The sequence below is a fragment of the Arvicola amphibius genome, chromosome 18, assembly GCF_903992535.2.
Source record: "Arvicola amphibius chromosome 18, mArvAmp1.2, whole genome shotgun sequence".
Classification (NCBI taxonomy): Eukaryota; Metazoa; Chordata; class Mammalia; order Rodentia; family Cricetidae; genus Arvicola; species Arvicola amphibius.
Genome location: NC_052064.1, coordinates 4,257,104 through 4,269,260, shown reverse-complemented (window position 1 = coordinate 4,269,260; position 12,157 = coordinate 4,257,104). Strand labels below are relative to the sequence as shown.

General features: G+C 41.9%; 1 protein-coding gene across 2 annotated transcripts in view; it reads right to left on the bottom strand.

The window, feature by feature from the left end:
* The window catches only part of Magi2 (membrane associated guanylate kinase, WW and PDZ domain containing 2), a 1,324,802-nt gene that overhangs the window by 453,054 nt on the left and 859,591 nt on the right, over positions 1-12,157 (bottom strand). For both annotated transcript variants that reach the window (XM_038315349.1, XM_038315350.1), the window contains exon 4: positions 10,703-10,918. In XM_038315349.1, coding sequence (XP_038171277.1) covers positions 10,703-10,918 — 216 coding nt within the window. The remainder of the gene's footprint in view (positions 1-10,702; positions 10,919-12,157) is intronic.

Below are 12,157 nucleotides of genomic sequence, written 5' to 3'. Positions count from 1 at the left end.
CTGCGTACTACCTTGGTAGTGGTTCAGAAATGAACCACTAAGAACAGAAAAACTCTGACTGTTAGAAGGAGGAAAATGAGTAGATGTTCCATGCAAACCAAGGGTATTCTTCTAAGCATTCCAGCTCGCTGAAGTTTGGATCATAAGAATCTGACCCCAATCTAGCCATATAACTTTTGACCTACACTTTACCTTGCCTGCAAGATAAGAGGGGGTGAAGGTGGTGCAGAAATTATGAAAATAGTCAACCAATGACTGGTCCAGCTTGAGACCAAGATCATGATAGGGAGCCCAGTCCTGCCTGGAGCCAGGACCCAGAGACTGGACAGAACAGATACCTAGGCTAAAACCAAACATGACTGACAGAAATAACAAGTCAGTGAAATGATTCCTATTGATATTCTGCTATACTCATAGTTCATTGCCTAGCCCGATAGTCATCAGCGGCTTCACCCAGAAACTGATGGAAACAGATGCAGAGACGCATAGTCAGACTTTAGGTGGACCTCGGGGAATCCTGTGAAAGAGGTGGAGGCAGGATTGTGGGAGCCAGGGAAGCCAAGAACATCACAAAAACCCACAGAGCTAACTTGGGCTCATGGGGCTCCCAGAGACTGGACCACCAAGCAGAGAGCTTGCATGGGACTGACTGAGGCCCTCTGCCCAGTGTCACCGTTGTGTAGTTTGGTCTTCTTGTGCGACCCTAGCAGTGTGGCAGGGACTGTCACTGACCCTTTTGGGACCCTTTCCTCCTACTTGGCTGCTTTGCCCAGCCTTAATGAGAGAGGGGGTACCTTATCTTCCTGCAAATTTGATCTGCCAAGGCATGCTGATATACATGGGAGGCCTGCCCTTTTCTGAAGAGAAAGAATAAAGAGAGGATGGAGAATTGTGGGAAGGGACTTGGAAGAGGGGAGGGAGGGAGAGCAAACTGTTAACAGGCTGGGGAAAGTTACATAATTAATAAAAATATAAAAGTACAAAAAAATCTAGGTTGAAGTGGGTCTTCCCACTTCAAAGGGTTTAATTAGGGAAAAAAATTCTCTCACAGCTGTGCCATTGAATTTTAGTTAATTCTAGACATAGTGAAGTTGACAACCAATAATAGACATTACAGGTTCAACCCTTGTCAACTTGACACACAATCATATCTTAAGTCATGCTTAATTTCAGATATTAAAAATAATCAGGTTGTAATTACGTCTAACATAATATAATTGTTCTATATGCAATAGCAAATGCATTATATATTTAACCAGTTCATAATTACACCTCACATGCTATAACTATCCCTTGTACAATCACAAGTACATTATAAATTTAGACTAGGTTGCAATATCCCTTGAGGGATATCCTTTTAGCATCACAATTTTAAATATGATAACCATTGATATTCTTTTAATTGATGTTACACGATAAAGAAATTGAGGGAAGAGAACACAAATATTTGTACAAAAACATTCCTAACAAAATATGACAGAAACACTCGTGTCCAGTCTAATCCGTGTTCTGGCATGTGGCCTTAGCTTGCATTTATAACTACTCCCTTCTGCCACCCATTCTGTATTTCCTCCACCCTTAGCCAACACGTCAATAGGTCTTGGCTCTTCTCCTGAGGGAGTGGCGCATACTTTCACTCCTGAAGTGTCTACTCCAGTAGACAAAGAAGCACTGACTTTTCCACAGAAGAAGTGATCCAATGTAGTCAACCTGCTTCAGGGTGACTGTCTGGTCACCCCAGGGAGAGATGCCTCTCAGAGGCTCAGTGTTTGTCTCTGTTGTTGGCAGATGTGACACTCAGCAGCAGCTGTAGCTGGGTTGAGGGACCCACTTGACCTACTGTGAGCCAGACTTCAGCTAAAGCTCCATGATCCCCTGACCTCCACAAGCCTCTACTTTAGCTGGAGGTTCACAGTGTTTCTTAGGGTCACCAGGTACCAATGTCAATTAGAACCCTGGAAAGTCTGATTGTGTTCCTTCCCCAGTGTACCGCTAGCTACTCTTGTAAAAGGCTGCAGGTCCTACTGGGGAAGAAATGAAGAAAGGCCAGCTGTGAAACTTCCAGGTGTTTCGTCAAGGTTCTTCTTCAGGGGAAGTTGTCTGTCTGTTAATGGGTTTTCTGTCTGCAAACAAGCTCAAGTCTGGAAATTTGATCACCAACTGAGATTCCCTTTTGCCATGATCCAATAATGCTTTTTTTCCTCCGCATTTGTCTCAGAATTTTTCTGCTTATACAGCTCAAGCAAAAAATATAATTGGATTCTTATCTATTTCATGCCTGAAAACACTAAGATTGATTAGCTAGCACTGAAGGTCCATATGAGTCACGCCACCATGAAGTTCACTTTGCCTGTACAGACAATAACAGGTCGGGCCATCATGGCCACTGCTTTGTCTACATTGCCCGTTAAGATAACTACGGATTACGCTGTCTTTGGCAAGTCAGTATTATCACCTGGACACTGCTATCTCAGTCCTAGTAAACCCACTGCATTTAACTCATCCAGCTGAGCAGCAGTGTCTCCACCCCAAGGTCTTGCAAAAGGAAAGGGTGACATCAGAGCTCTCAGATGTGCTGGTGCCTCCTCCTCTTGCTTTGCATCTTATAGGATTAGAGACAGGCCTGTGTTCTGGGCCTTCCCATTGTGGAGCAGTAGGTTTTACACGGGGTATCCACCCTAGCATTGCCATTTCCCCGAGCCTTAAAAATCCCTCACCAACACTAAGCTGAGGGATATGGGGCATCTTTGGCTCCTTTTTAGTTGGCCATCTTCTGACAAGTGCTTCAGCCAACCATTCAAACAAACTTTTGATGCCTCTTTAAAGTCTGTAAGCTTTCATATCAAGCTCAGAATCTGCATTCGTTCGGCTTGCATCAATAAACTCAGCCTGATCCAGTTCTATGTTCTTTCCAACTTCCTTAAATGGAGCTAGAAAACATCATTTTGAGTGAGGTGACCCAGACCCAGAAAGACAATTATCACAGTACTTGCTCATAAGTGGTTTTTAAACATAAAGCAAAGAAAATCAGCCTACAAATCGCAATCCCAGAGAACTTAGACAACAATGAGGATCCTAAGAGAGACATGCATGGATCTAATCTACATGGGTAGTAGAAAAAGACAAGATCTCCTGAGTAAATTGGGAGCATGGGAACCTTGGGAGAGGGTTGAAGAGGAGGGGACAGGCCGGGAGGGGAGCAGAGAAAAATGAAGAGCTCAATAAAAATCAATTAAAAAATCCATTTGCAGACATACTCCCTATACATCTGCTTGAGTGTTTAACACTCATTAGGCGCTTTAGTAGTGTTGCACATTTCCTCATGCACTATCCTTTCTATCTCCCGTCTAGAAGTCTGCTTTGCCTCAAGTCCGAGCAACTATTAGTTGGCCCTGAGGGACATCGGTAATGTCTTGCCTGGCATCTCCTTTGGAGACAGTCACTGCTGGTTAAGTAGACAATGAAGGATTAATTTCCTCATTCAAATATCCAAGTATGTCGAGGGGAGAGTACACCTGCCGAGGGGAGAGATCAACTTTGGGACTCTGAGGAGTCAAAGTTCTCAGCTTCCATAGGATCCTCCCACAGTTCCCAGCCCAAGCCACAGGATCCCATTAATTATACTCCAGTTAGTGCCTTTACTGTAAGCATGGACGGACACCCTCCAAGGCTGGGATTTCAATTCTTTCTGTAGATCAGCCAACGTTACAATGAAGGTTTCAGTCTGAGCTTCTGTACCATGAGTTAGTGACTGCTGGAGAGAAGCTTCTCTTCCGGGGCACGCTTAGAAGCTGTTAGACTGGTAATACACATCTGCATTGGGTTAATGCTTTTCGCTGAGTTCAGTATTGTCCTTTGCTGCATTCTGAGATGCCAAATTTGCTAATTTTATCACAGAACTTGCTCCTGTTCTCTGTCAGTTTATCCAGGGATGCGAAGAGCAACTGATTAAAAGCATCAATGTCCTTATTTTTCCACAGGTGATCAAAAGTTTCATATACAGTGCCATCAAATCTGTTGCCTCTCATAATTTGTGAATCTGGGTTATCAAATGCATTCGTCCTCCTACAGTTCTAACGTCGTTCACACCATGAGCTTTCAATACTCAGGGAGATTCCAGGAGAGGGTTAGTAACTAACTGTAGGTGTTGGCAAATTGGGAAGCCTTTTCCAGATACCTTAAAAATTCATCCTTTTCTTCTATTGCTGTTGAATCTTTTGTGGATCAAAATCTGAGTTAGTCAGGGTTTTCTAGATGAACAGAACTTATAGAAACTATCTATCTGTCTGTCTGTCTATCCATCCATCTATCATCTATCTATCTATCATCTATCTATCTATCTATCTATCTATCTATCTATCTATCTATCTATGGGATTTAGTAGAATGACATATACGCTGTGGTTCAGATAGTCCAGTAATTACTATCTGCCCACAGGAGATTCAAGAATCCAGTAGTTGTTCAGCTCCTGAGGCTGGATATCTTTACTGGTCTTTGGGATACAATGGAATCCCAACGAAGTTGTTTCTAATGTAAGTGAAGGAATGGACTTACTAGTGAGAGTGTGAGCAAGCAGGCAAAGAGAGAGCAAGTTTCCTTCTTCCGTGTCTTAAACACAGGCTTAAACACTGTCTTAAGCACAGGCTGCTAGCAGAAGATGTGGCCCAGATTAAAGGTGGACGGTCCCACCTCAAGAGATCAGGAGGTGGCTCTTCCCTCCTCAAAAATCTGAATTACAGGTGGGTCCTCCCACTTCAGATGATTTAATTAAGAAAACAGAAATTCTCCTCTGTGTGCCCACTCACTTGGGTTTTTAGCTAATTCCAGAGGTAGTCGAATTGACCACCGAGAATGACGATCGGACGCGACACAATGTGTTTCACTATGCAAGTAGTCTGTAAGTGCTGCAGTGTGAATTCAGGGAGAGTGTGAAAGTGTCTGCGTCCGAGAGGAAACAGTTGATTTTATGTTTTGAAACCAACAGCCGTATGCATTTCCAAATTTATTTCCCTCCATAGAAAAACTGTGCTTTGTATTTCTACAGCTATGCGACAAATTTGACTAAGTTCAGGATTTTCTCCTCACCTTCATGCCATTCCTGTGTAAGAAGACACAGGTGCTGAGTATCTCAAGAAGGAATACGCTTCTAGTTTATAAGAAGGAGAACCACTTGGATTTTAAAAATAGTTTCCTTTTTTTTGTGGTTCCGAGAGAGGAACAAACATTCCTCACAAAAAGCAGCAGCTTGACTGCTGAGTAGGAACTGTGTCAGGTGACGTGGTTTCAGTCTTTCTTTCAAGGTGTGATGTTGAACATGTGTGCATGGGAGGCAGTGACCCTGTCTGTCTGTAAGGAGAACTGCGCCTGTCTAGGAAATCCTTAGTGCAGAAAGCTCCTGGAACTTAATGTGTGGTAAACGTTGTATATCTTTACACTGAGTGTTACTGCTTAGGACGTTCAGCTATCTTGGGTTGTTAAATTTAGACAGTTTTGCCCAACCCAAATGATCTTGACCTATAAAAGCAAGATGTGGGTAATTTTCTACGAGTTTAAGTTCTTTAGGAAGTTTTGAAAGATGTGTGTAAAGTAATAATAAAACTACTTTTATAAGTTGAGCCCCTCCCAATGTCCGGTCCAGTTGATATATAACAGGATTAATGAAAGGAGAAAACACAATCCCGAGGAACTACACATTTTCCCTAAGGTCATCTCTATCTATATTTTTCCCATGTGCCTTGGGCTCCAGTGGTAGTTGCTGAGCTATATGAACTTGCTGTCACATTAGCACCTTTGAGAATCCAGACACTAGAACCAGAGGCACAGGTCCCCAGATCTTATTTCAGCAAAGGTTTGCTTTCCCAGGTCACTGCTGGAGCCTTCTATGCTACTAGTTTCCCTGGTACTGGCTTCTTCCACCATGGTTTCTGGTCTTTGATGGAACTGGCCACTGTGGTGGACACTGTGGGGTTTGAAGAGGTCTCTAGCTCTTTGAAAACCTAACAATCCCATTAGAAAATATGTTCATTATGTTGATCCAACGTTTTACTTTGTGTTGTGGTGAGCAGACTCAATTAGAATTGGAGCCACACTCCTGTATCCGTGCTGAATGCTGAAACCCTCAATTAGTACTGGAACCGTACACTCTTGCATTTGTGCTCAGTGCTGAAGTACTCAGTGAGAACAGGAACCATAAATTCTACACATGAACAAAAACACCAGGGGTGGCAGTTGAACAAGTAGCAGCTATTACTACAATTGGTTTCTAGTAAGCACATATGATCATTGAGTATTTATCTTATTTATAATATAACTTAATGCTTATAAGCATATCTAACTATTTTTTTTTTTACCATAGTCATTCATAGAGAAATGTGGAGGGAACTATTCAGGTACAAAGTGGTCATGTAGAGGCTTCCTGATTTCTATATAACCAGTTGATTAAGAGCATTTAGGATGGTAGATTTCTGCTCAGTTTCCTCCCAAACTCCTAAAATCTGGAGAATTATGGGAACTACAATGCCTGTAGACTATATGGATTGTGAATATTTATGCTTGCCATAACAAGATTGCTTTTTTGATGTGGGCAACATCAAACATGCACGTGGTATAGAACCCTAAACTACAAGGAAGAAAACCAGCAAAGCAGTTTCTTCATTGCTGCCCTCAGCGCTGCAGGGATCCAGGCAGCGAAGGTGGCTATTGTTTCCGATACCTCAGGAACTTTCCTTTGCATATTGATTACTAAGGTTTAGTGGGTTTTGATGGTGGAATGATTCAGAAGGAGTTATGGTCTCTGAAAAAAAAATCTTAAATTCTTCAAAACTCGGGATACTAGAGTACTGGTTCTTAGCCATGTGAGGTGCATGTATACACACATGCATGCTTGTTTGTGTGTGTCTGTGAGGGTGTGTGTGTCTTAAGTAGTTAGACAAATCAATACTTTTGATGACAGGTATTTCCCTTCATTATTTGAGGCCAAGATGAAAACACAAACTATAGCATGCTAGAACAAGGGCAAGTGACTGTCATGGTTTAGTGTGCTTCTATATTTGTAGGTGCTATGTCAATGGAGGAAACAAAACCTACCAATTCTGTAAAGAAATTATTTCCTATCATTTCAAAGCAAATTGTGACTCATCTATTCAGGAGGCCAGTCAGGGAACAGTGGATTATTGAGATTTAATGCTTCAAAATTGTATTGCAACTTTATCTGAAATCCACAATTTTATACAATGCTAGAACAGCATAGAAATTATGAAAGTAGAATATTCAAGGTTTGTAAATGGAAAACGACAAGGAAAAGTATCTCCTGGAATATATAAAGCTAAATGGAAAAGAATCACTAGAGAATATTAGTAGAGGAAATTATGTCCCATTATCGGGGAGCAGAGCTGCCTTAATTAATAAATTTATTCCTTCTACAGTAATTCATTTTTAACACTTTAATGAAGGTAGAATGGGATAACGGGAATAATTTGTCCTCATGGCTGTGAAATTGTGTGTGCTTTGTGATTTTTATAATGTAATTAATTCTAAAGACATTTATCACTCAGGAACAAGTCCCTGAACCCTCAGCAAGCTTGTGGTGATAGAAGTTAACACACACATTGAAAATACCCAAGAGCCATAGTAAGATATGAAACAAAACATAAGATTTGCATTTGTAACATGTCTTATAGCTTGCCTTTAAAATTTGAAGGGGACGATAGATCACAATAGTTTTAGTTGAAACCTGAGGTTCCAAAGGGCTGGAAGACAGAGCAGAAGGCTCCATATGCAGTCTCTGCTTTGATAACTGGAGGGCCTCTCTGTAAGCTCACACCAGAATCAAGGTATTTTTTGATGAGCACAAGAGGAATAAAAACAAGAAAAAAGCAAAGTGGTCCTCCAGCCACGGGACTGGTGCTTAGGCAGGCCTTATCCAGAGACCTTCCTCCTCTGAGAGAAAGGTCAGTGGTCAGCTCAGGTAGAGCCACCGTGGATGACAAAGGAGTTGGGAGTCAGTCCAAGTGTCAGTAGGGCACAAGAAACCCAGACAGAGAGGTAAATACCCGTGTGAAGGGAAAAGATTCCTAGGGGTTGGGAACAGTTTAGGATCTAAGCAACTCTGGCATTCCTCTGCTGGCTCTTGTCCTGCCTTCCCCATTTATGTAGCAATTGCCTGTCATATACAAATTGCGTCAGCCTTCTGAGAAGCCCCAAAATCCTGCGCAGAGTCTGAGCGTGGCCCTGGAAACCCCAAATCCATGTGAGGGCCAGAAGAGATCTCATAAAGACCTTGCTTTCACGTAGTTTGTACAGCGGGTCTGCTTTGATTTAAAGGGTTGCTACTGAGGGCTGTCACAAATTCACACACTTACAATGGGTGCGCTCTCACTGTGTGGTTCAGAACTAACTCTTAAGTGGCTCTCCTGTTGATTTGCAGTTACATCTGGACTTTCCAGCCCTTTATGGTAGACCAGTTTGAATTTTCATATAATCCTTTTAAGAAGGAGCATCCTTTCTACATGGAATGTTAGACTTTAGAGAACTAGTTTAAAATAGCCCTAGAATTTTACCCATCTCCTCCCTCCCCCCTCCCCCAGACAAAATGAGAGAAAACCAAGTATAATCCTTGGGACCAAACCATAAAATTAAATCACGCCAGGAAACAAAAACAAAAGGAAAAAAAAACAGAGAAAGATCTGAGTGCACACACAATCCACAGCCTCTGTGAACTCACATAAAAATAAGCAGGGGACAGGCACTGTGGCGGTTTCAGAGCAGGGCATTATTCACAGGAAAACAGCGAGATTCACTACGGAGGACATTATTCTTCAGAGCGTGACAGGGTCTCATTCACAGTACCAGGACTGATGGTGCATGCACAGCCAGCGTGCCAAGCAGCCCGGCACTGGGGTGCAGGTCCCCAACGGTGAACTGAGATCATTGCCGAGGACACTCAGAGATCACATAAGGGACACTCTGTTTGCTCTCCGGGAGGTACAGTTCATCCGCACTAATTGCAGGCTTGGGAGCCTGGAGAAGGCAGCTCTGTGCCCACATACTGTATTCCCTTTGTTGGGGAGCTCTCATGGGCCACTCCTCCAGGCATTGTGTGGGTATTAACAGAGAGCCTTTAAGATATATGTGCATCTCGGAGTCTTTGCCCTGGACAAACTCATAGCTGCTGAGAGGAAGCCAGCAGATAATAGTGAATCACTTTCCCGAAAACTTTCGCAGATAACTCACGTAAGAAAAGAAGTCCAAACATCCATCTACTAAGTTTACAGAACTTCACTTTTCTGAGGAATTCAATTGTTAGGTGATAACTATTTATTTAGTAACCGTCTACCTATTTTCAAAGTTTGGGAGATTAGATGCTTTCCTCTATGAAAATATGTATTTGAAAATAGACTTTTGTGTACTTTTTCTTATATTATAAAAAGGCTAAAAGATGAAGCCAGGCATAGAGACACCGAATCCTAGCGCTAGGCAGACGAGGAGAGTGACTATGAGTTTGAGGCTTTCCTGGGACTCCAAGTGAACTCCAGACCAGCCTGGGCTATGTGGTGACACCCTTTCTCCAAAGCAAAGAAACATACCAAGCAAGCAAGCAAACAAAATAAACTTAACAAAGAAACAAAGAAACAATAAGAATACAGAGTAAAATTTGGAAAATATAGTATTTTAAAGACATTGAATAATATAAAATGATAATGAAAAATTACAGTCAAGACAGTTCCCATCTGAAAGACGCTAGATGGTTGCTGCAACTGACAAGAACGCAAAGACCAGGAACCTGAGGTATTTACTGATACAGGGGCCAATGATGACTTGGATTGCCAGCCTGATTGTGTTAAGGAGGGCACAGGAGTAAAGGCACACTTGGGATCTGTCTCTGGGTAAAAACTAGTTATACTCTTAAAACTATATTCCATATGTTTACAAACAACAGACCCAATTTGGCTGCTCATAAGCTTTACCAAAATGAACTACTTTCTCTTTGCAAATTTAGGATGTTGAACGGACACACCAAAATTCAAACCAATAATTTGAATATGGGATTATATTCTATGGGCTAGGAATGTAGTTCAGTGGTGGGGTTCTTGCCTAGCATGCACGAGGTCTTGTGCTATATTTCTTATACACCCCCAAATCCAACAGTAACAAAGAATCATGTCTTTGCTATTTGATACCACAACCTTCTCTTTCTAAAGATAATTGTGCGTATGTGCTTGAATATACATACACACACACACACACACACACAAACACACACACACACACACACAAAACACGCCTAGAGCACCCCAAATGGGAGCGGAGGAGATGCTGCTGGAGAAACAGAGTGACCTGGGAAACCCAGCCCCTGTATAAAACCTGGGTGGCCTCATGCATCTGTAATGTAACACTTGGGGAAATAGAGAAAGGAGGATCTGGTGGGGCTCTCTGAGTTGCTAAGCTATCCAAATCAGTGACGTCTAAGTGAGAGACTTCAGCTCAAAGAATAAGATGAAGAGCGATAAAGGAAACCATCAATGTGGACCTCGGATCTCCATACATGCAAACGTGTGTAACTATAACCCTAACCCACTCGTGAGTGCATGCACACACATGCAAGCACATACCCATGTGTGCACATATACAAACAAACCACATTTATATATATATATATATATATATATAATGTAATAATCTCATGAAGAATATAGAGACTGACCTGGTGTTATGACTACGCCATTCCCGTTGACCACAGGCCTTTCTTCCTCTTCCTCCTCTGGAGGTTCTATACTTGCTTTCTCCATGTTGCTCACTGATTTATTTCTCTTCCGTTTCCCTTCAGCACTCGGAGTAGCTCCTGGAAGTATCTGGTCTGTCACATTTAATACTAATGGTGCCGGTTCAGCTGGAGGCTTCGGGGTGCCGTAGTAGTTATCTGCAAAAGACACCCAGACATTCTGGAGTTAGAGCTTTCTCTTCCCATGCGTGTGACTCTTAAAGAGTGGAAATTGTATCAATTTGTATTAATTTATCTATCAATCAACACATTTCACATATATGGTTTTATAAGCGCATATCATATATCACTCTTTCTATTTTCCTGTGCTTTAAGGCATACTATAAAGGCTGATGCTACTGTCACCGTTGAATGTTTTAATGGTATTGACCTTCAAGCTGGAGCTGTGTGCACAATTTTCAGATGGCAAATGATTAATTTCAAATCTCTTTAAGCTAACTTCACATTAAGCCTTCAAAGCTATCTAGGCCTTTAAAAAAGAATGCTAATCCTAAGGAGTAAAGGAAGGTAATCTTTGGTTTTGTTTTTATTTCCAAATCCCGCGTCAATCTGGAAAGGCAAAGAATGTTTAGTTTTCCTCCCGGCTGCGGAGGGTTCTGACTGGTGCCCTTGGTGCCAGGGCTGTGGCTCCTGGAGCTGTGGGCAGTGCCATGCTCCTCTCCTTATCCTTTAGATTATCATGGCCCTTTTCTCGCAACTAGAGCATCAGAGCTGTGGGATCATTTCCCTTCCTCCTGGGTCTGGGAGAGTTCATTAAGATGGAAACAAATCCTTATTTTTTTGTGTGTTTGATGCTTACATGTTTTAGGTTTTAACATGCTATTTAATATTTATACATGCATAAATGTGCTTGGTTTATATCCACACCCAGTTTTATTTCCTCAAAATTGTACTTATTCCTGGCATAGAACAGACACTCATTAAATGTCTGTTAAATAATGGAATTGTATGTTTGCCTTGGCATATTCATGGCAAATCATTTGTTTAAAATGTTCAAAATATGATTGGCATAGAATGTGTTACTTTGAGAAATCCTTTTCAAGTGGTAGCTCCAATTTCACACCAATGTTGGTGTATTCAGTTAACTGAGTAATTGCCTTCTCCTTGCATTCCATTATTGAGCTCTTTATTAGTACTGACTGTGCACCCAAACATCCCAATGCATGCAGAGAAACTGGGGCGATTACACTAAGATCTTTATCTTACAAAATGCTTAGTGATCTGGTATGGAAGACCAAATCTGGCATCAAGTAGGCAAGCATTGTAACGGGCAACAGAACCAAATCCCATAAGGAGACAGAAGAGACGGCTGCCTATCTGCAGACATTACTGAGATTATCTAGAAAAGCAGCCTGCTGTGAAGAAACAGCTCTGAGG